We start from the raw sequence: 23,573 nt of genomic DNA on the forward strand, positions 1-23,573 counted from the left end.
GAGGAGGGCTCAGGATGCAGACAAAAAGGGGAAAGACACCCAGCTCGTCAGAAAGGTACCAGGATTGGTGCAGAAGTTTGGGGGGGAGCCCAAAGACTATCATGGCTTTCGGACAGAGATGCAATATGCCCTCAATCTGCAGTTTGATGAATTCCCTGACGAGGAATCACGAGTGGCTTTCGTGATTGGGCATCTTGAAAAGGGGGCGAGAGACTGGGTTAGACCCCTGATGGCAGCGAATAGTGACGTCCTAAAGGACACGATGAAGTTCTTTCGCGCCATGGATCTGATGTTTTCCAGCGATATTGAACAGGGAGTGGTCCGCAGACAGTTAATGGCTTGCAAACAGGGGAGCCGATCTGTCCGTGAGTACTGGACTGAGTTCACCATGTTGATCCATAAATTGGGGTGGGATCTATCGGCGGAACCCATTCAAATGCTCTTTGAAGAAGGGCTTTCTTCGGCTGTGAAAGACGAACTTTCCCGGGCGCCCAGGGCGGAGTCTATGGACCAGCTGACCAAATCAGCGCTGACCATAGGAGCGCGCCAGGAGGCGAGAGCATTGGAGAGGCGGGAAGGGAAGGGGGAACGTTGGAAGGAGTTCCGCATTCCAGACATTCCAGAGCCAACTTTCCCGCCGGCAGAGCCGATGGAAATCGGAACAGCGCGCGCGCGCGCAGTTTCAAAGCCCAGTGAGGGGGGAAAGAAGGAGGGAAAAGGCGCCCGGAAATGCTATCTCTGCCAACAGCCAGGTCACTTTGCCAGAGTCTGCCCCCAGAGGAAGGAATGGCAAGGGATGGTAGGAGCTGTGGAGGGAAGAGAGGAAGAAATACCGAAGCAAGTAAAAGCCAACGCCTGGCTGCCACCGTCGGGGCACAGCAGCCAGGCCAAAGAGCAGTGAAAGTGCCCACGCCAGAACCTCCTAAACCCGCCCTAGTGATAGAAGTGGCGCTAGAGCTGCCAAACGGACACCCTCTAAAGATAAAGGCGCTGTTGGACTCAGGCAGCTCCTGCAATTTCATGAGCAAAGAGTTTGCAGCTGAACACCAGATACAGACGATCCCTTTAAGCAACCCCCTGCAGGTGACCACGATCGATGGCAGGGAGCTGTTGGGAGGAGAAGTCAGCTTGCAGACCGTCCCAATGATAATGAAGGTGGCAAGGCACACCGAGCTGATAGCGTTTAATGTGGCCACCTTGAGAGGAGCTCCCATTATATTGGGGATGAGCTGGCTAGCGTTACATGATCCGCTGGTGGGCTGGCATCAGAGAGTGGTTTCTTTTGGTTCAGCACATTGCTTAGAACACTGCAAAGAGGGAAAGGGTTTGGCAGGGGCCCAAGCCACCCTAGCAGGGACTGAAGTAACGGAGAACGTGAAGGTACCACGACAATACGCAGATCTCCGCGACGTCTTCAGCGAAAGGGAAGCTGACCAACTACCCCCGCATAGACCCTTTGACTGTCAAATCAATTTACTCCCTGGGGCACAGCTCCCTGTAGGCAAGCTGTACGCCATGTCAGACAGAGAGATGCAGGAGCTAAGAGAGTTCATTGACAAGAACCTGAAGAGAGGGTTCATCAGAGAGTCCAGGGCGGTGGGGGGCAGCCCAGTGTTTTTTGTGGATAAAAAAAACACGAACAAGCCGAGGCTTGTGTGTGACTTCAGGGCCTTAAATGCAGTGTCAGAACCAGTGGCTTTCCCTATGCCCAGGATTGACGACATTTTGACAAGGGTCAGGAAGGGAAAGATTTTTACTAAACTGGACCTAAGGGGGGCGTACAACCTGATACGAATAAGGAAGGGGGATGAATGGAAAACCACCATGTTCACCCCTTTGGGGGCATTTGAATATTTAGTTATGCCCTTCGGCCTACAAGGAGGCTCCGCGTGCTTTCAATCGTTTATGAACCACGTCCTGGGGCCTTTGCTTTACAAGAATTGTGTGGCCTTCTTAGACGACGTGTTGGTGTATTCTGAGAATGAGGAGCAGCATGTGAGAGACGTCAGAGAAGTGTTGAGCAGGCTGCAAGCCAACCAGCTGTGGGTGAAACTGGAGAAGTGTCAGTTTCATACCAAGGAGGTGGAATTCCTGGGGTATCGCCTGTCAGACAAGGGATTGGCCATGGATCCCGGCAAGGTCCAGGCGGTGCTGGAATGGAAAACACCCAAAACAAGGAAGGATGTGCAGAGGTTCCTAGGATTTGGGAACTTCTATCGTAAGTTCATCCGAAACTTTGCCCACCTGACGGCGCCCATTACGGACTGTCTCAGCAGTAAGAAGAAGTTCGTTTGGACTGAGGAGGCGGAGCGAGCATTTGAGGAACTAAAAAGGGCCTTCGCCTCGGAACAACAACTCCTGCATGTGGATTTACAAAAACCGATGAGAGTGGAAACTGACGCATCAGACAGAGCTATTGGGGCGGTGCTTCTGCAGCCAGGGAAGGAGGAGTCAGAGTGGAGACCGTGTGCCTTTTTTTCGCGAAAGCTGAACAAATCCGAGAGGAACTACACGGTGTATGACCGAGAACTACTAGCCATTCATGAGGCGTTCCGGAGATGGAGGCACCTGCTAATTGGCGCACAACATAAGGTGCAAGTGTGCACTGACCACAAGAACCTAGAGTATTGGAGGACGGCACGAGTGCTCAACCAACGGCAAGTGAGATGGGCCCAGGAGTTCTCCAAATTTAACTTTGAGATTTGTTACGTGCCAGGCCCAGAGAACATTAGGGCGGACGCTCTCTCACGCAAACCTGAATATTTGGAGGGGGAGGGAGCACCCGAAGAGAGACATGTCATTCCAGAGGACCGCTGGGTGTGTGGGGCGGCATTGGTGGGACAAAGAGAACTGGTAGAGGAAACAGAGAATGATGAATACGCCCAGAATAAGCTCAGAGGTCTTAGGGGTGAGGGAGAGGAACCAGGGGGTTTTGAGGAAAGAAATGGAGCTTTGTATTACAAAGGGGCACTGTATATCCCTGAAGGAGACTTAAGGGGGAGGGTACTCAAGCAGTTGCACGACAGCCCCACGGCGGGGCATTTTGGACAACACAAAACCATGTGGTTGGTCACCAGGGAATTTTGGTGGCCTAAGGTGAGGGAAGATGTACGGGAGTATGTAAGAGGGTGTGAGCAATGCCAGCGAGCCAAAGGGGAGAGGCGGGCACCGGCGGGGCTATTAGAACCCTTACCAACCCCAGAACGACCTTGGGAGGCAGTGTCGATAGATTTTATGACTGATCTGCCGAAGTCCAAGGGGAAAACAGCCATCATGGTGGTGGTAGACCTACTAACAAAGATGTGCCACTTTGTAGCCTGCTCGCATGCAGTCACGGCGGAAGAGACAGCGAAGTTATTTGTAGAACACATTTTTAGGTTGCACGGGGTGCCATTGAGGGTGGTCTCAGACCGAGGAAAACAATTTACTTCCAGGTTCTGGAGGAAGCTCATGAGCTTACTGCAGGTGGAGGTCAACTTTTCGACTGCCCGGCACCCTGAAACCAACGGGCAGGCGGAAAGAGCAAACGGGGTCCTCCAGCAATACCTGAGGTGTTATGTCAATGACAGAGAGAATGACTGGGTAGAAAAGTTGGCGCTGGCGGAATTTGCCTACAACAATGCCGAGAATGTGTCCACAGGGATGAGCCCCTTCTTGGCTAATTATGGGTGTCATCCCAGGGCTTTCCCAGGGGGAGAAGGGGAGAGATGGGGTGTCCCGGCAGCCGAGCATTTTGTAGAAGAAATGGAAGCAATCCATCGTCAGCTCCAACTCAACTTAGAAAGGGCGAAGGAAGAATACAAGAGGCAGGCAGACAAGAACCGAAGGGAAGGTGAAACCATAAGGGTGGGAGATAGGGTGTGGCTGTCAACCCAAGGGTTGCCGTTCAAAGGAGGTTGTAAGAAATTAAGACCCAGGAGATTGGGTCCCTTTGAGGTCATTCAACAGGTCAACCCAGTGGCTTTCAGGCTCCGGTTACCCAACCACATGAAACTGCACCCAGTATTTCACAGGTCGTTACTGTCACCGTATGAGGGGGGACGAGAAGGGATGGCCACTCGGGGACCGGTCATAGAAGAAAGGGAATGCAGCAGCCATGTGGCAGAAATCCTCGACGCCAGATGGAAGGGGGATCAGGTGGAGTATTTGGTAGCGTGGGAAGGAGAACCGGAGTCAGAAAACACTTGGGTAATGGCAGAAGATATCAATGACGAGGTATTGATAGAAACGTTCCATCAAAGGTTCCCAAGGAAACCTCAGCCTGTGGAGAGGTTCCGGAGGGAATACTTTGGGACCACCGATGAGGAGGAGGAGTTGGAAGGATTCTCGGAATCGGAAGGGGAAGGGGAGATGGACTCTGAGGAGGAGGAGTACTTCGAGACCAGGAACCGCAACAGGTGGAGAGAAGTGTTCGGGACATCGGAAGATGAAGGAAGTTCATTCCGGGGTTTTGCCTCCTCACCGCCCGTAGAGGAGGGGGCGAGAGGGGATGAAGGGGGCCCTGGAGGGGAGGTGGATGTCAGGGAACTGCCATCGGAAGGAAGGGAAGTGAAAGGGCTCACACAGGTTGGGAGAGACTCAGCAGCTGAAGAGGGAACCAGTAGGGGGAGAGGAGCTGAGCTGAGGGAAAGGGAGCTGGAGGGATGGCTCAGAGACACTTCCAGCGAAAACAGTGGGGAGGTTTCAGGACCTCCTGTAGGGACACCCACTCCTCGCCGGAAACTGTCACGCAGAGAGTCCAGAAGACGTGTTTCCGTTAAGGAGCTTTTATGTTGGAAGCGATTCCGAAAGCAACCACTGTCGGAATCTGCCAGCGACTGACGGAGCCATGTTTAAGGGGCTCCGTTACAGACAGAGGTTTGCAAACTTGACCAAACTCTGAGGGACTAGGATTTTACACACAAGCAGCTCATCGTCCCATCACACATAGCAATGGAAAGGACCATGAGGGACATGTAGTCCAACCCCTGGAACACAGGAATCTTTTGCCCAATCTTGAACCCACAAACCAGAGATTAAGGGTCTCATGTTCTACCAACTGAGCTATCCCAGTAATCAGATATGTATTGCTTTTAATTGTTATTAGATCCCATTAAATTATTGTTAAAGTATAAACACACACATGTATGTATATACGTATGTTTTTGTGTAATATGCATTTACATTAGTTAACAATGAATTGATGCCGACTGCAAATAAATACTAGGCAGTTTCCAAGTTCTTAACTTTATTTGCTAAATACGAGTAAAATAAGTATGCTAAAATAGATCACTCTGGGGAATCTGAACATTTTCCAGAGCAAATTATCCTAATATTTTCCAGATGATTTCCCACAAAACCCACATCATTGGATAAATGCCATTTTTCAAAGTGATGCTACCAACACATTTTTTTCCTTCTAACATGCTTTGGTATTTCCTAATGCACAGTGTCAAACATACACCAAGCACTTTATCTAACCCTCCTGAGTATACAATATGGCCACTAATTGTACCCAATAACTTTGTGCAGAAAAATCTATCAGAGAAATGGCGCATACTAGTTTTCTTTTGGCATGCTGAGAGCTCCAGCTGTGAGAAAGGGGTGCAAATCAAGCATGGTGATTTCTCACTTCCAATCTCATGGTATACCACTCCAGGGAAAACTTTAGCATTTGTTTCTGTTGAACGCTTAAACTGGCCCTATGGCATTACAATACCATTCATACAAAATCACAGACATGAGGTTGCAGAATAGGTAAAAAGGTAAAGGACCCCTGGACGGTTAAGTCCAGTCAAAGGCAACTATGGGGTTGTGGCGCGCATCTCGCTTTCAGGCTGAAGGAGCCGGCGTTTGTCCACAGACAGCTTTCCAGGTCATGTGGCCAGCATGATTAAACTGCTTCTGGCGCAATGGAACACTGTGATGGAAACCAGAGTGCACAGAAATGCCATTTACCTTCTCGCCGCAGCAATATCTATCTACCTACTTGCACTGGCGCGCTTTCAAACAGCTAGGTTGGCAGGAGCTGGAACAGAGCAACAGGAGCTCACCCCATCATGGGGATTCGAACTACCAACCTCCTGATTGGCAAGCTCAAGAGGCTCAGTGCTTTAGGCCACAGTGCCACCCACATCTCATAGATGCAGAATACCCAAGATAGACATCGGAATGCCTCCAAATGACTATTTTTTTGGGGGGAGACAGGGTAGAACCATGATTTCCAGACCCCAAATTCAAAGAATGCCACCAATAAACCCCAACACATGTAACATCAAATCCTGTAAGAATAAAGTCCTAACTTAGAAGGAATGTTTGAGTCAGGTTATATTTTTAAAACGTCAACAAGCTAGAGGTTCCTTCATTGTGTCAGTAGTTTAGAGAACAAAAGAGCTATAAAACTAATTTGCTCTTTGTCATTAAACTTGACCTATCTTTGGGTAATTTCTGCACTATGGGAGATGAAACTAGTCTGACGGCTGTGCTTTTGTTGACAGCTGCATTTCCTCACTTGCATGCGCTTACTAAGAAATATATTGCGCACCTCAAGCCAGAATGGAAACCTTCAGTTCAGTATAAATTGTTTCTGAAACTGCTTTCTTCCGGTGAGAGACAGGAACCCTAATGAATCTAAGTTTTATCATCCTGGGGATTTTATTCAACTATCTGACAGATGAAGCTGGAGGTGCTAAACCATCGGGTTGCCAAACACTTACTTGCTGGCATTGCAAGCTCTTTGGAAGGGCCGTAACGTCTGCTGTGACAGCACATTGCTAACAGCTGAAGAAGTCTAGGTGCATGTTGCATTGCTAAAGCTAAACCACATCACAACCTGGTTAATGACCTGGAGGGCAGTGGCAGACTTGGGGATTTAAAATTTCTGCGGCACCCATGGCAAAACCAAACTTCACCCCCCTACCTCCTGTTGTTTGTAATTGTTGCAGAGCCCCCCGTGGTGCCCTCTTGGCTCCACCCCCAGTGTGGGCAAATCAGTTGTGCTCCCCTAAATCTGCCTCTGTGGAGTGCAGAGCTTCCTGGCAGGAGAGTGGAATAGAAGTATAATGCTTAACAGCTAATAATACGAATGTTTTGTCAGCTTTGGGGGGAGCCAGTGATAGGGGCCAACACAAAGTTTTGGGTCTATTAGACTAAAGGTAAAGGGATCCCTGAACATTAGGTCCAGTCATGGTTGTGGCGCTCATCTCGCTTTATTGGCCAAGGGAGCTCCCAGGTCATGTGGCCAGCATGACATAGCAGCTTCTGGCGAACCAGAACAGCGCACGGAAACACCGTTTACCTTCCCGCTGGAGCGATACCTATTTATCTACTTGGACTTTGACATGCTTTCGAACTGCTAGGTTGGCAGGAGCAGGGACCGAACAACAGGAGCTCACCCCGTCACAGGGATCCGAACCGCCGACCTTCAGATCGGCAAGTCCTAGGCTCTGTGGTTTAAGCCACAGCTCCACCCACATCCCATTCTAATAGACTACTAGAAAGTAATAGCCAAGCAGCTCGGACTTTGGTGGCAAAGGGGTGGAAGGAAGAAGTCCCGACAATAACAGATTGGCATAACAAAATACAAGAATTTGCTGAAATGGCACAGTTGACAAATAGCCTGAGAGGCAATTCAAAACAAAAAATTATGGGAAAGTGGGCTAGATATAAGATATATGTTCAAAAATACAGTAAAGGTTCACTATCTATGCTAGCATTCGATTGACGTTGGAGACTGAGTTGAGAAATAAGACCAAGGGTACATATTGATATAGGAATGTATTAGATAAAATGTAAAGAAATATACAATAATAAGAGTACATTCATTTGTAAAAAAAGGAATATACAACTGGATAGACAGGAAGTCCAAAGTGCTGGTATATATATGATTTGGGAGTAGTTTTTTGTCCTTGGTTGTTGTTTTCTTCTTCTTTAAGTATATATACTTTGTATACATGCTGAAAATTATAGTATAATAAGCCTTGTGATGTAATATTATAATGTTTACCAATGTAACATAAGAACTTTAATAAATAAATAAAACTGCAAAAAAAAAAAAAAGTAATAGCCATGCATTCCTAATTTGTTTTCCAACAGCTCATATTTCAGATCAATTCACAAAGGGTACCGGGCATTTATTTGCTCATAAGAGGGGGGAAATCTCAATAGACAATTTCACCTGAATGATGACTCACATACTGCATGATATATCACCACTTGCTGGTTAAAGTAGAATTTAAAGTTTACCATACAGTGGAATTTATAGCAGCTTCGGCCTCTTGTGGCTTAAGGTGTCAATTATGGACAGTTATTCTGGGAGTGCTTAACTAAACAAAACTTATTTCCATTTGTGTTGGGGAAGGGGACCCTAAACTGCAGAGAAATGTGCGTCTCTTTCTCAAAAAATTTGTTTGCAAAGGAAGAGCAGCTGCAGAAAGCCCGCCAGTATCGTATATTTCCTGCCCAGAAAGCTGCTGGTTGCCTTAACCAGCCTTTGCCAGGTAAGATGTTGGAAACTCAAAACAGTGGAGAGTAGTGCTGCTGGAAGCCACTTCTCTGCCTAAAGCAGAATCCACATGGTAGCCTGTCTCTTCCCTCTCCCTCCACTCCCAGCTAGGACTAACATTTCCAAAAATCTTCCTGCCCTTTTCTAACACCTGTTTCTGCCTTCACCTCTTCCTTCCAGAGTGGTGCATACTCTGGTTATCTCTTGCTTGGACTACTGCAATGCGCTCTACCTTTGAAGGTGACCTGGAAACTACAACTAATCCAGAATGCGGCAGCCAGACTGGTGACTGGGAGTGGCCGCCGAAACCACATAACACCAGTCCTGAGAGATCTGCATTGGCTCCCAGTACGTTTCCAGGCACAGTTCAAAGTGTTGGTGCTGAACTTTAAAGCCCTAACCAGCCTCAGTCCAGTATATCTAAAGGAGCGTCTCCACCCCCATCATTCTACCCGGACACTGAGGTCCAGCGCTGAGGACCTTCTGGAGGACCCCTCACTGAGAGAAGTCAAGTTACAGGGAACCAGGCAGAGGGCCTTCTCAGTAGTGGCACCCATCCTGTGGAATGTCCTCCCAAAAGATGTCAAAGAGAACAACAACTACCAGACTTTTAGAAGACATCTGAAGGTAGCCCTCTTCAAGGAAGCTTTTAATGTTTGATGCATTACTGTATTTTAATATTTTGTTGGAAGCTACCCAGAGTGGCTGGGGAAGCCCAACCAGATGGGTGGGGTATAAATAAATTTTTATTAATTTATTATTATTATTATTATTATTATTATTATTATACCAGCTGAAGCAGCTAACTTCACCCTGCTGCATTGCAAGACCCTCCCTGGTAGGGACCGAAGTAGAAAGACTCCAAGTCTCTGAAACAACCCCCACTGAATAGCTCTAGGGTTGCCATATTTTGAAGAGCAAAAAAGGACACATTCACCAACTTCTACATTTAACTATGGGTTGCAATGACGACACTTGTTGCCAAGTGACTTAAGAGCCAGTGTGGTGTAGTGGTTAAGAGCGGTAGACTCATAATCTGAGGAACTGGGTTCGCGTCTCCACTCCTCCACATGCAGCTGCTGGGTGACCTTGGGCCAGTCACACTTCTTTGAAGTCTGTCAGCCCCACTCACCTCACAGAGTGTTTGTTGTGGGGGAGGAAGGGAGGAAGTCTCTTTGAGACTCCTTTGGGTAGTGATAAAGCAGGATATCAAATCCTAACTCTTCTTCTTGTTGTTGTTGTTTTTTAAAAGGAGGACATGTCCTGGGAAAAGATGACATACGGCAACCTGTTTACAAACCCGACAACTGAATTATTTTGTCTGAATGGGTAGAAACATTATTGTTTACTTGTTCTTTGCAGTCCAGCACACATTCTTAATTTACAAATTTAATAAATACATATGGGCTGGTGGGAGGCGGGGCTTATTGGTTGGTTGGTTTGTTTGTTTGTTTGTTTGTTTGTGTTGCATTGTGTATTTTCTGCTCTCATTTTGTATTGTTATGTTGTGAACAGCCCTGCGATCTTCAGGTGAAGGGCGGTATTCAAATGCTCACTTCATTTATTTATAAAAGCATCTCTATACCAGGCCTTTCATAAAATACCAGCCTGACGTACAGCAGTAGAAAACCATAAAAGCCATTACAAGTGGTGCAAATTGATTGTGAAAATGACTAGCTCCTCGAAAAAGAATTTAACAACTGCACGGTCCTGTCAACACAAAAGGAATATTCAAGGGATGACTGAAAGTCAAAAGTGAGGAAGCTCTGCTGGAAGAGTCTTCCACGGCATGGGACCAATGACTCCGAACGCCTGAATTCTGTAACACGGTAGACAAGTGACAGCATTCCTCTGGATGATCTCAAAGATCCTGCTGGGATATTCTTGCCTTATTTATGGACATCAGGAAGCAGCAAGCATGAAAGCTTCAGAATACCACCAGCCTTCGAACTGCAAGTCAATACAGCTATATGTGCACATGCAGAAACGGAAGCTGCTTCTCAGTTTTTCAACATGTTCCTCTGTTTTTGTTTTATGAACACCTTAAAGTCCCCTGCCCCAGGACTACTGGATCGCAGTTTAAGAACCCCAACACTTACCCATACATGAGCCAGAAGATAATAACATCAGCTCTGAATTTGGGCCACTTTCTAACACATAACAGGAATAGTTCAGGTTTCTATTAAAATACAGCTGTGTAAAGATACGCCAGTACATGAAATCTATCATGCAACAGTGAGGTGTTGAGTTCTTAGATCTCAGTGAGATGTTCATTGAAAGAAGATAATAAGCCTTCAGAGACTTAAGTGAAAGACAGCAATTATTGCCTGCAATTATTATGTTCATATTTATTCATCCCACCATGGTTTTGCTTGTCATCGCATTTCTATCCCACCTTTCCTTCCATATAACTGTTGAGCATCATTTTAAAACTAAAAATCTTCAGTCATCAGCTTAGGGAGACTGAAAAGTTCATTCACAATACAACGCCACTGCTGGCATTCGTCTCTCAATACCGGAAACATCCCATTGACCATTCCACATTAAAGGTCTATTAATTTATCATTAAATGACCCAGCAGATGTGATTTCCAGGGGTGAAGGAGAGAATGAAACAGTCGGATACCATGGAACTAAAAATCTAGCTCTACAAGACCAAGCAGATCTTTAAACTGTTTTCTCTAGTGCAGAAAAGCAGCCCTCACCTCTCGTGCTGTATGGTGAATGGCCTTTGAAATGGACGGAATTTTCAAAAGAAATCGGAAGTGGAGATCAGTTGTAGCAAAGGTGACTCACAACACTGTCCCTGCCATTGGACAGAGGAATCTGGTGTCATGAAATTGACAGGAAATTGATGAAGGTGATTGACTACATGGAATTGGCAGAAATGACTGGCAGAATCCGAGACCAGGGAGAAGAGTCGGTGAAAGAAGACTGGAAGAAATTTAAAGACTATTTACAGAAATATTGTAAAATTAATGAATCTTAGAAGGATGTTGGATAGAAACTAAGTGGTTTCTAGCTGTAATGCTACGAAAAAAGGTTTACAAATGGGTAAAAGCTTAATGGTAAGGATTTGCTGAACTAACAAACTGAACTGGAATACAAAAAAAGGGAGGTATGAGGAGGTCCGGGGAAATAAGGGTAAGGAAGATATGCTATGGAAAGTTAACGTGTTTTTAACTGTTTTTATCTTGTATGTTTTTTCTTTATTTTTCTTCTTTTTGTTATATTTTAAAAATGTTATTCTTTTTTCTGTATTTTGTATTTTCTTGTATTTTTATTTTTTGTTTTTGTATTCTTTGAAACTTTAATAAATATCTTTTTTTTTTAAAAAAATGAAATTGACAGGAAATTGCTGGATGTTTAATTCATTGTTATATTTTTGCTCCAAAGGAGAGGCATTGGTAGGATGCCTCAAGTGCCAAAAAATATTGTGCACCTTGCCCTGAAGGGGACACCATTTGCTTCTCCCCTGTGGGAAGCAAAATGTCTCTGCTCAGGCCTGGTGACTTGGGGCCAGAAGACGACCTTTGGCAAACTAAGAGAAAAACAGGGGTCACTAAACAAAGGCATGAACAAAAATGCTTAAAGCAGCAGTTGCCAAAGAAGTAAGATCACACACTCAAATAGCTACTTCTTAAAATTCAAATGAGCCCTACTCCTTACTCTTTCAACATACAGAAATGTAAAAAAAGGTAAAGGACCTCTGGACGGTTAAGTCCAGTCAAAGGCAAATGGGGTTGCGGCACTCATCTAGCTTTCAGGACAAGAGATTTATCCGCAGACAGCTTTCCAGGTCATGTGGCCAGCATGACTAAACTGCTTCTGGAGCAATGGAACACTGTGACAGAAACCAGAGCGCATGGAAACGCCGTTCACCTTCCCGCCAGAGCTGTACCTATTTATCTACTTGCATTTTTGGCATGCTTTCGAACTGCTAGGTTGGCAGGAGCTGGGACAGAGCAACGGGAGCTCACCCCGTCGCGGGGATTCGAACCGCTGACCTTCTGATCGGCAAGCCCAAGAGGCTCAGTGGTTTAGACCACAGCACCATCCACATCCCCATACAGAAATGTACATCCATTTTAATAGGGACCGTGTTATGGGTCTTAAAACATTTCCAGATCTATAATTAAAGTGAAACAATTAATTAAAGTGGAACTACACAATTCACAGACAGATTCACCTTTATAGTTGCCAGCTTTCTTTCATGGCAGACTTTTTTTTGGCTTTTTTATGGTTCCTGGCACATTGATAAACCAACGAGAAAAGCTACATCAACTCCTTTCCTGCATTTCAAGCTGCTGCAAAAAATTCCAGAGCCCTGGTAGGAATAGAAGCTGGCAGCCCCACCTATGACTCTTTGAGTGAGGTGAGACTCTGTCATGGGACACCTTCAGCAGTGCCACGAATGCGCATCATCCCAGCAATGCTAAATGAGTTAAAACTGACCACTTCAACACATCCAAAGAGCAGGCAGAGTCCGCAGCTCCTCTGTTGTTTATGAATCTGCACTCAAGGCCAATGCACCACGCTACACTGGCAGAACCTAACAGTTTTACAGTTCCAAGGGCAGAGAAATAACAACATGTTTCTGCAAGCTATATTTTATACTGGTTGCATCCAAACCCCTGCTTGTGTGAGTGGGAAGCATTTTCTAATCGCTGATCCACCCTCCATCAGCAGGCTCCTTCTAACTGTCTCCCTCCTTTATTTAAGACACACACTCAAGATCATGTCACGTAGTTGACATGCCATCACCCGCTCGCATTTTAATGAACAGCTCACATTTGAGGATTTCCACCCAAACCAATTTGATACAGCAGCAGTTTTTTAATTATTATTATTTTTTAACACAACTTCCTCTTTGCCTTTAGAAGCTTGCAGAGATTTAGCAGGGGGAACTTCTTCTGGCATAGAAATATAGGCTACGTACACAAGACATTTTATTCTCAAAACAAAAAAGACTGGGTACTTGTTTTCTTCTATGTTGTCCCAGATTGACACACTGTGGGGTAATGCAGAATCAATTTGAAAATAAAATTAAAACAGATGTAGGCAGTCCTGGCCATTGGGGGCTGTATCTGCACCTGCCCAATGGCATTGCAGGTGGGGATATACCAAGATCACAATGGCCACTTCCTTCCTCATTCAGCTGGGACATAGGAAAAGGCATGGATAACCTACTAAAGAGAGAGTTTTCAAATGTGCATCCACTGATCACACTCACCCTTGTGGAAGACAGACCCCTAGCATCAATCTAGCTTGAAAGCAGCATGTTGTGGATGAGCATGAATGATTCTGGCTTGGGGAAAAAATACATTTTTTTCTGCTACAAATGGGATACCCAGCCATTGCTAGATTTCTGCGAACTCCAGAAGCAGAGCCAGGGAGAGCTGACAACTAAGTCTAGACCAGGGTTTCCCAAACTTGGGTCTCCAACTGTTTTTAGACTACAACCTCCATCAACCTTAGCGAGCAGGACCAGTGGTCAGGGATGATGGGAATTGTAGTCCCCCAAAAAAGGTGGAGACCCAAGTTTGGGAAACCCTGGTCTAGACTATGTTATCTTCAGACTCGGGAGCCACTTTTAACCCAAACATGCATTTGGGGCCCCATTTCTTAATATTTTACTCTATATTTGCATGGTAGTGTGCTCCTATACCCACCTTAGATCAAGTCGTGATCCCCTAGTGGTCTGAACAACTTTCAAGATGCCTTATTTCAAAACAAAAAATTGGTTTGTGGGCTATGAGGGCAGCAACTGGTGTGTTTTTCAATATCTTAATTAGGGCATGATTTTTGGAAAAATAGAATGCATGGTGTTCTTCAGTTTTTCGTACCTGTCAGGGGTTCAGGAGCAGAGGCAAGGGCAAGGGAGGAAACAGAGAGCGAGGGAGAGGAGGCAGAAGAAAAGATGAGTGATGACGACGACCCGAGATCTCCGAGTCTTTCCAGTGAATCAGAAGATTCACAGAAAGGAGCACCAGTGGCCAGGGCAAGGGGGGAGCCTAGGGGGACACCCCAGGAAGATAGAGCCAGAGGGGACTCAGAGGGGAGCAGTTGGAAATCAGGACCAGCGTCACCGCCAGAGAGCAGGGAAGAGGAAGGGCGCCAGGGATCAAGCGCTGGCAGCTCACAACAGGGGGGAGGGCACGAGTCAGGAGTGGCCACACCTCCATCGGGGAGCGAAGAAACGGTCAGACGGAAGGTGGAAGGTTGGGCGCGCGTGCCAAGTTCAAATGCACAGGAAGGTGGCACAGTAGGCAGCCCGGAAAGGGAGCCAGGTCCTAAAGCCCGCCGAAAGGAGGGAGAAGAGTCAGGGGGGTCAGCGTCAGCGTCAGAGGAATCCCGGAAGGAAGAGACCCCGGGGGGCAGAGGGACCCAGAGAAGAACAGTCAGGCGGAAAAGGTGGAGCAAGGCTAGGATATTAAGTTGGTGTACAAGGGGCGGAGACTCAGATGGAGCTTCGCCGATCTAACCATTAGACGTAGGGTTGCACGCAGCAGCTTGAGAATGGAAACTGTAACTCAATAAAGACTTTTATTTAATGATCGCTGGCTAGCGTGATCCTCTGTGAGCTAGGATCTGGAAGCAACTCTGACAGTAAGCTCCATCTCCTAAATTGTGGGCATCTACAGCCTCGCGGAGAGGAGAGAAAGCGGGTGCCTACTAGCGAGCTCACGAACGGCAGACAACATGACGGCCGAACAGCAGATAGTGGAACTCAGAGAAGCAGTGTCGCGCCTGAATGCCGAGGCTCTTGCATCCAGGAAGAGAGAGGAGGACGCAGCTGCCGCCTACAGGGATCTCCAGGTCAGGTTGGAAGTGCTTACGAAGCAAGGGCAACTGACACCCAAACCGGAGGGGATTGGGTTGGGGAGACGAACAGGCGGTTTGGTCTCTCACTTCGATGGGAATTTACAACAGTACCCCAACTTTAGAGCAGATGTAATGTGTGCACTGCAACTGCTGAACAAAGACTTTAGAGATGAGCAAGAGAAGGTGGGATTCATCATGTCCCATTTGCATGGAGATGCTAAAGCATGGCTGCGCAATTTGTGGAGAGATAAGGATCCGGCGCTCCAAAACGCGGATGCCTTTATTAAAGCGATGGATGGGTGCTTTTTGTCAAGCATTGACGTGGATCTTGCTCGGCAGCAGATACATGGACTGAAGCAAGGGAGGGCCAGCGTAAGGCAGTACCATGCCCGCTTTTTCGCTTTGGTCAGTGCTCTGGAATGGGACAGAGATTCGGCTCCTGTAAGAGACCTGTTTTGGGAGGGATTGCACGGCTCGGTTAAAGATGAAATTGCGAGGGGGGAGAGACCCCGGACCACGCAGGAGATCGTTCAGAGGGCGCTGGCGGTGGGGGTGCGGCTGGAAGGACGTCCGTGGAGCAGTGGCGAAGGGCGTGGAGGGCGCGAACCAGCCAGGGGCTCCTCCTTCCTTCCCAGAGAAGCAGCGCGTGCGCAATCCACGCCTCCGCCAGGAGGAGGAGCGGAACCTATGGAGGTTGGAGGTGCAAGGGCTCAGTCAGCAGCCAGAGCCCTAGCACCGGCAGCAGTGAAAGCGAAGCCTCCTAGAGGGAACAGGAAGTGTTACATCTGCGATGATCCACAGCATATGGCGAAAGAGTGTCCCCAGAGGCTCCACAAGCACACTGCAGCCTCAGCAATGGTAACTGCAGCAACGCAGCAAGGACAACCACAGCAGGGAAACGACGGAGTCTGGTTGGAAGAGGCACTGGGGCCCAGCCAGACGTGTCAGTGAAGCAGTCCCCAGAGATTTTACAGCCCATGGACCCCCTCCCGCCCAAACCGGTAGTGAGGCTCACCGCGTCGCTCCAGCTGCCCAATGGAATCACCATGGACGTGCCAATCACCATTGACTCCGGAAGCAATGCGGACTTTATAGGGCAGGACTTTGTCGACCGGCACGCTATACAGTTGCTGCCTGCCACGCTGCCCCTGCAGGTTGTCACGGTGGATGGCAGGGAGCTGCTAGGGGGGCAAGTGGTGAAGCAGACGCCACCAATGGTGATGCGACTTGGGAATCACAGGGAAATCATCAGCTTCAATGTCACTCAACTATCGGACACGCCCATTGTATTGGGCATGAGTTGGCTGGACAAGCACAGCCCGACGCTGGCTTGGTACCAGAGGCAGCTGACCTTCGGCTCTTCCTTTTGCGCTGAACACTGCATCGTGCCCAGGCAGGAAGGAGAGGAAGAGGAGTCACAGCTGCAGCTAGGCACGCTGCAAGCGGTTCCCCACAAGTACGCAGAATTTTTGGAGGTTTTCTGCGAGAAGGAGGCAGACAGGCTACCCCCCCACAGACCATATGACTGCAAAATTGACCTGCTGCCGGGGGCGGCGCTGCCCAAAGGCAAGCTGTATTCCATGTCTGAGGACGAACTGCAGGAACTCAAAGAGTTCATAGATCATAATTTGGAGCGCGGTTTCATCCGAGAGTCCAAGGCAGCGGGGGGCAGTCCGGTATTCTTTGTTAAGAAGAGGGACACGCCCCAAAAAAGACTTGTAGTGGACTTTCGCATCTTGAACAGTGTGACCAAGCCATCGGACTTCCCCATGCCCCGAATCGACGACCTCCTCGCAAAGGTACGGAAGGGCAGAGTGTTCACCAAGTTGGACCTGCGAGGAGCATACAACCTCATTCGCATGCGGGAGGGAGATGAGTGGAAGACAGCCATGTTCACGCCCCTGGGCACCTACGAATATAGAGTTATGCCTTTTGGATTGCAAAATGGCTCCCACGTTTTTCAAGCTTTCATGCATCACGTGTTGGCGGGGCTCCTCTACAAGACGTGCGTCTGTTTCTTGGATGACATCCTGATCTTTTCGGAATCGCAGCAGGAGCATGACAGACACGTCAAGGAAGTGCTGAGCAGGCTACAGCAACATAGGCTTTACGCCAAGCTGGAGAAGTGCCAATTCGACGTGACGGAGGTGGATTTCCTGGGCTACAAGTTGTCTGATAAAGGGCTCGCCATGGACAGCGCCAAGGTCCGAGCAGTGTTGGATTGGAAAAGCCCACGCAACCGGAAGGAGGTCCAACGGTTTGTCGGCTTCGCGAACTTCTATCGCAAGTTTATCAAAGGCTTTGCGATGCAGACAGCGGCCATCACGGACACGCTCAGCTCCAAGAAAAAGAAGTTCATCTGGACAGAGCAGGCGGAGCAGTCCTTTCAGGCACTCAAGCGTCTCTTCGCGTCGGAAGAGCAGCTGCTTCATGTCAACCCCAGCAGGCCGATGAGGGTGGAGACAGACGCTTCAGACAGAGCCGTGGGAGCAGTCCTGCTGCAGAAAGACCCGCAGGGGGTTTGGAGGCCGGGAGCGTTTTACTCAAGGAAGCTCAGCAAGTCCGAACAGAACTACACCATCTGGGACAGGGAGTTGCTGGCCATTCATGCAGCGTTCAAAGCGTGGAGGCACTTCCTGATCGGCGCCAAGCACACGGTGCAGGTCTGCACGGACCACAAGAATCTAGAGCACTGGCGCACGGCACAGTTCCTGAACCAGAGGCAGATACGTTGGGCTGAGTTCTTTGCGAATTTCGACTTCCGAATAGAGTATGTCCCGGGGGACACCAACATCATGGCGGATGCTCTCTCCCGTAAGCCACAGTATCTGGAGGAGGCAAAGCCAGCGGCCGCCATGCACATCTTCGCACCGACAGTGTGGGCGTGCGCGGCGGCGACAGTTGACCTGGATGCGGTGCGACGAGCGTTGCAGGATGACTCCTTCGCGCAAGCAAAGATGGCAGAGGTGCACAGGGGCACGGCAGCGACCGACGAGTTCCAGCTGCGAGATGGTTTGCTCATCCGTAAAGGGGCCATCTACGTGCCGGGAGACGAACTTCGCGCCAAGGTACTGCAGCAGCTGCACGACGCGCCCACTGCCGGGCACTTTGGCAAGGAGAAGACGGTGGAATTAGTAGCCAGAGACTTCTGGTGGCCCGGAATGAGAGGGGAAGTCGCGGACTACGTGGCGAGGTGTGACACCTGCCAGAGGGCCAAACCAGTGCACAGACCGCCGGCCGGACTGCTGGAACCGCTGCAAACTCCGTTCGAGCCATGGGAGAGAGTGGCCCTGGACTTTGTCACGGATCTGCCCAGCTCGAGGGGCAAGACGGCTGTGCTGGTGGTGGTGGATTTGTTCTCCAAGATGGCACATTTCATTCCGTGTGCGAAGGTGGCCACGGCGGAACAAACCGCCAAACTGTTCATAGACCACGTGTTCAAGGTTCACGGTCTGCCGCGGTCTATTCTGTCCGACCGAGGGCGACAGTTCATCTCAAACTTCTGGCAGAGGCTGATGGGCTTCCTGAACGTCAAGATCAACCTGGCGTCGGCTAGACACCCGCAGACCAACGGGCAAGCGGAGCGGGTCAATGCCATCATGCAGCAGTACCTGAGATGTTATGCGAATCAACAGCCTGCGACGTGGGTGGATTACCTGCCTCTCGCCGAGTTCGCCTACAACAACACGAAGCACGTGTCCACGGGGGTCACGCCGTTCTTCGCCAACAACGGGAGGCACCCTAGAACCTTCCCGGGACTGGAAAGAATGGGGGAGGGGGAGCCGCAGACAGCAGATGCGTTCGCGTCGGAGTTGCAGGAGGTCCACGATCAGCTGCGGCGGCACCTGGAGCTGGCTAAACACGCATACAAGGTACAAGCGGACAAACACAGAAGGGTTGGCGAAGAGATCCATGTGGGAGACTGGGTCTGGTTAGCAGCCCACGCAGTGCCGGCCAGGTCGTTGGCGAAGAAGAAACTAGGGCATAAACAACTGGGGCCCTACCAAGTCGACGAACAGGTCAACCCGGTGGCTTTCAGGCTGGCTCTTCCGGAGGGTTCCAGAATGCATCCGGTGTTCCACAGATCGGTGCTCACTCCCTACAAGGCACCTCACAGGTTTCAGGAACCAGGAACGGCACCGGGTCCGCTCCGAGAGAGAACCGGGCAAGGGGGAGTGGCACAGGAGGAGCGCATCAACGAAGTCACGGAGATTTTGGACTCCAGATGGGGGGAAGAGGGGGTAGAATACCTTCTCGCCAAGGAGGGCACCCCGGCCAGTGCCAACAGCTGGGTGCCGGGCTACGCTTTAGACGAACCTCTGCTCAAAGAAGAGTTTCATGCCCTCTTCCCACATAGGCCAATGCCAGCAGACTTTTTCGACGACTGGCTTTTCACGCCCACGCTTTCAGCCAGCACGTTCCGGGGGTTCGACTCGGACGAGGAACCGACACGAGACGCCCGTTCCCCAGAGGGGTCACCCTCGGGATCTGCTTCAGAACCCTCGTATTGGTGGGATGATCGACCAGAGGAGCAGTTCCGCAGAAGGTGGCTGGAGGGTCCAGGACGAGCAACGTCTCCAGAAGGCAACGAGGGAGAGACGGACATGGACGTTTTCGGGGACGACCCGGGTTTCGAGCACGGCGGCACAGAGATGGAAGCGGAGGTGACCGTCGTCAACGAGAGCAGGGAGGAAGAACCGGAAGACTTCGGATGGCGGCCCGCCACGGGAAGCGAACTGTATCCGACATTCGTCCCCCTGACACGGCAGCACCCAGATCCCGCACCGGAAGGAGGGGAGGGGGGAAGAGGGGGCTTCGAGGGGGGGATGGATGTCAGGGGTTCAGGAGCAGAGGCAAGGGCAAGGGAGGAAACAGAGAGCGAGGGAGAGGAGGCAGAAGAAAAGATGAGTGATGACGACGACCCGAGATCTCCGAGTCTTTCCAGTGAATCAGAAGATTCACAGAAAGGAGCACCAGTGGCCAGGGCAAGGGGGGAGCCTAGGGGGACACCCCAGGAAGATAGAGCCAGAGGGGACTCAGAGGGGAGCAGTTGGAAATCAGGACCAGCGTCACCGCCAGAGAGCAGGGAAGAGGAAGGGCGCCAGGGATCAAGCGCTGGCAGCTCACAACAGGGGGGAGGGCACGAGTCAGGAGTGGCCACACCTCCATCGGGGAGCGAAGAAACGGTCAGACGGAAGGTGGAAGGTTGGGCGCGCGTGCCAAGTTCAAATGCACAGGAAGGTGGCACAGTAGGCAGCCCGGAAAGGGAGCCAGGTCCTAAAGCCCGCCGAAAGGAGGGAGAAGAGTCAGGGGGGTCAGCGTCAGCGTCAGAGGAATCCCGGAAGGAAGAGACCCCGGGGGGCAGAGGGACCCAGAGAAGAACAGTCAGGCGGAAAAGGTGGAGCAAGGCTAGGATATTAAGTTGGTGTACAAGGGGCGGAGACTCAGATGGAGCTTCGCCGATCTAACCATTAGACGTAGGGTTGCACGCAGCAGCTTGAGAATGGAAACTGTAACTCAATAAAGACTTTTATTTAATGATCGCTGGCTAGCGTGATCCTCTGTGAGCTAGGATCTGGAAGCAACTCTGACAGTACCAGTATGAAAACTTTAGTGGTTGTGGTGTTTAATAAGGAATTCAATGCCCACGAGGCATTAGCAACCGGTTTTGATTCATATAAATACATATATATACCTATGGTTATACTGTGACTGCAACAAACTCCTTGACTTAACAAAACATATATAACACTTGTTTGTAATAAAACTTCTAAGCAGGTTTGCAAGATGTCTTAAAATTATCAACAAGAAACAGTTAAAAAACAACTAATTTTAATTATTTTTAAATGTTTTAACAGTAAAATATATTTAAACATGTCAACATTGACATGTCTCAGTGAGCTTGGTGTCCTCATTTCATCTCTAAACTCAGCATCCATCATAGGGTACCCTCAACTGCAACATTCTGACCATGGCAACAAGGACCCAGACTCTAATTAGGTGAAAAGGGAACATTTCCGCTGTTGTGTCTTCTCATGTTGCAAGACACTGCTATTGAAAACAAAACTCTGGAAGAAATGCTGCCTTTTGTGCAACTTTTAATAGCCATCTGAGGTCTGGACCCACGACACCCTAAGAGCCACATTAAGACATAACGCTCCAACTGCTTCCTTACCAAGACCCAAAACAAAAATGCTTTCTTTAAGAATGCAAAACACAGTTACAAAAACAAAGCCCACACCCAACTCAAAGTTAGTTAGTTTAGGATTGCAGACTAGGTGGTTCAATGCAGACAGTGATAAGTTGCCACTAGGTAAACAGCCATTTTTATTTTATCTAACTGCCAAGTAAACATGCTTAGAATCAGGTTGTAAATTAAGCGTTACCAGTTTCTAAACGGCCCTCTCCCACTCAGGAGCCTTTCCTGCAGAAATTTAGCAGGAGAAGCTCTTCCAGAACTTCGTTCCAGAAAAATAACACCTATTGAATTTCTGCACGCCAGCCAACAACTTTCCTTTTAAATGCAGTAGAGAAGAAGTTGATCATGGCAGGGGCAAGCCAAGGAGAAGGGAGATTTGGAAACAGACCTCCCTCCAAATGGCATTATTCTGAAGGGGCAGGTTGCAGGATTGCAAGTAGGGGAAAGCATCCAAATAAGTTTTACTCAGAGTAAACCCAGTGAAATTAAGGAACCTAAGTCAACTCCATTAACGTCACTGGGTCTACGACCAGCGCCGGAGACACCCCAGCCTCTTTCCTTCTCCCTCCTACCATCCCTTGCGTGTTTACTCCGAAGTAAACCCCGCTGCTTTCCATTCAGATGTTCTATCCCCTAATAAACGAGAAACCCAACTTGCTTATGACTCATTCCGAGGGGTGACTGATCAAGTTCTTCAAACGTGAGTTAGCAACAGGGCTATAAAGGGAAACAGTGTTGGCATTCCAATATATTAGTTCCTCTTTCCTTTATTTCAAGGAAAAAAGTCAGTACCAGCAAGGTTGGAGAAGGAAAACATACGTTCACACACACACACACACACGCCAGCCGGCAGGTTTTGGCACTGCTGCCATGCGACCCTCGAGCACTGCATCTGCTTGCAAACCAAACGCACAAATATTTGCAAAAAGCGCATGCAAAAGGCAGGCAAAAAGCCTGTCTTAGTAGCCCCAAACCGGACTGGAAAAAGCCCCGTGCTGCGCTGGCAGCCCTACCGCCTGCAGAGCTCGCTTCCTCCAGCTGGGCAGAGATGCTGGCTACTCTCCGGGCGTTCATGGCGGGCGGCGGCGTTGGAAGCGCCCGGCGCGCAACGGGCAGACGGAGGAGCAGCGAGCAGGCGGGTCCCGCGTCGGCTGGAGCCTCTGTGTGAGAAGATTCCAGGGCAGCGTCTCTATCTCGGCAACCCCCACCTTTTCTGGGGGGGTGGGGAGGGCAAGCGGCGGGAGAACTCACGAGGGAGCTTCCTCCGTTCACCTCGCCGCGCGCAAAGACCTCCTGCCCACCCCCGGCTGCTGATTCACTTGCGCAAGGGGCGAGATCCGTGGATGGGGAAAGGAAACACGGGGGAAGTGGCTAGGCAGAGAGGCTAGGAGGATCCTAACCAGCCGAGGAGTGTGTGGGTTTTTACTCGGAAGTAAAGCCCCGCAGGACTTAACTTCGCAATCCTCCAGAAGGGCGTCCCGAGTTGGTGCGCGCAGAGGAGTGGGCCCCAAGGCTGCGATGCTTACTCGGAAGCAGGAGCGCTTGAGGGAGCGCGTGGTGGCAACCCTGAATCCCCTTTCCTGAAAGGAAGCCCGGTGATTTTAGCGGAGCTGTGGGATCATCGAGCTAAAACCTCAGCCAGAAAAATCAAGACCCCCCCATTCATTCCTCCCTCCTTCCTTGTCTGTCGCGCATCAGACCCACCTTCTTCTGCTGGCTACTGTGGTTTTAACAGCTGTGTGACAGGTAGACATCCCACTGGTGCACCCTTCCCGCTTCCTAAATTGCAGGTGGAAGGTTGCACCTGTTGACTTTCTGTTGGAGGAATCAAGCTGTTATCATGGGCGAAGGGGGCTGCTACACCTTCTCACTAAACACCCCAGTTTCTTGTAACAATGGCAGAAATTAAACTGGTCTCGATTTTTACAAACCAGAGATACAGTAATGGAATAGTTGCACCTGCTGGATATCTGCTTTATGGAGATTGAAAAGCAGGAAAGATACTTCCAGTTCCTGCCATAAATAGCCCATCTACCAAAGGACTGACTGCCTTCTTAGGTAGACTGTT

General features: G+C 49.3%; 1 protein-coding gene across 3 annotated transcripts in view; it reads right to left on the minus strand.

Annotated features, from left to right (window-relative positions):
• KCNIP4 (potassium voltage-gated channel interacting protein 4) overlaps positions 1–23,015 on the minus strand; it is a 411,322-nt gene extending 388,307 nt beyond the window's left edge. Inside the window, exon 1 of one of the 3 annotated variants that reach the window (XM_081020172.1) lies at positions 22,519–23,015. In XM_081020172.1, the coding sequence (XP_080876298.1) occupies positions 22,519–22,579 (61 nt within the window). In that variant the 5' untranslated portion in view covers positions 22,580–23,015. The remainder of the gene's footprint in view (positions 1–22,518) is intronic. The other 2 variants (XM_081020173.1, XM_081020178.1) reach the window with 2 other exon arrangements.
• Between the last annotated feature and the right edge of the window lie 558 nt (positions 23,016–23,573).

Source organism: Podarcis pityusensis (assembly GCF_964106645.2).
Source record: "Podarcis pityusensis genome assembly, chromosome: 9".
Lineage (NCBI taxonomy): Eukaryota > Metazoa > Chordata > Lepidosauria > Squamata > Lacertidae > Podarcis > Podarcis pityusensis.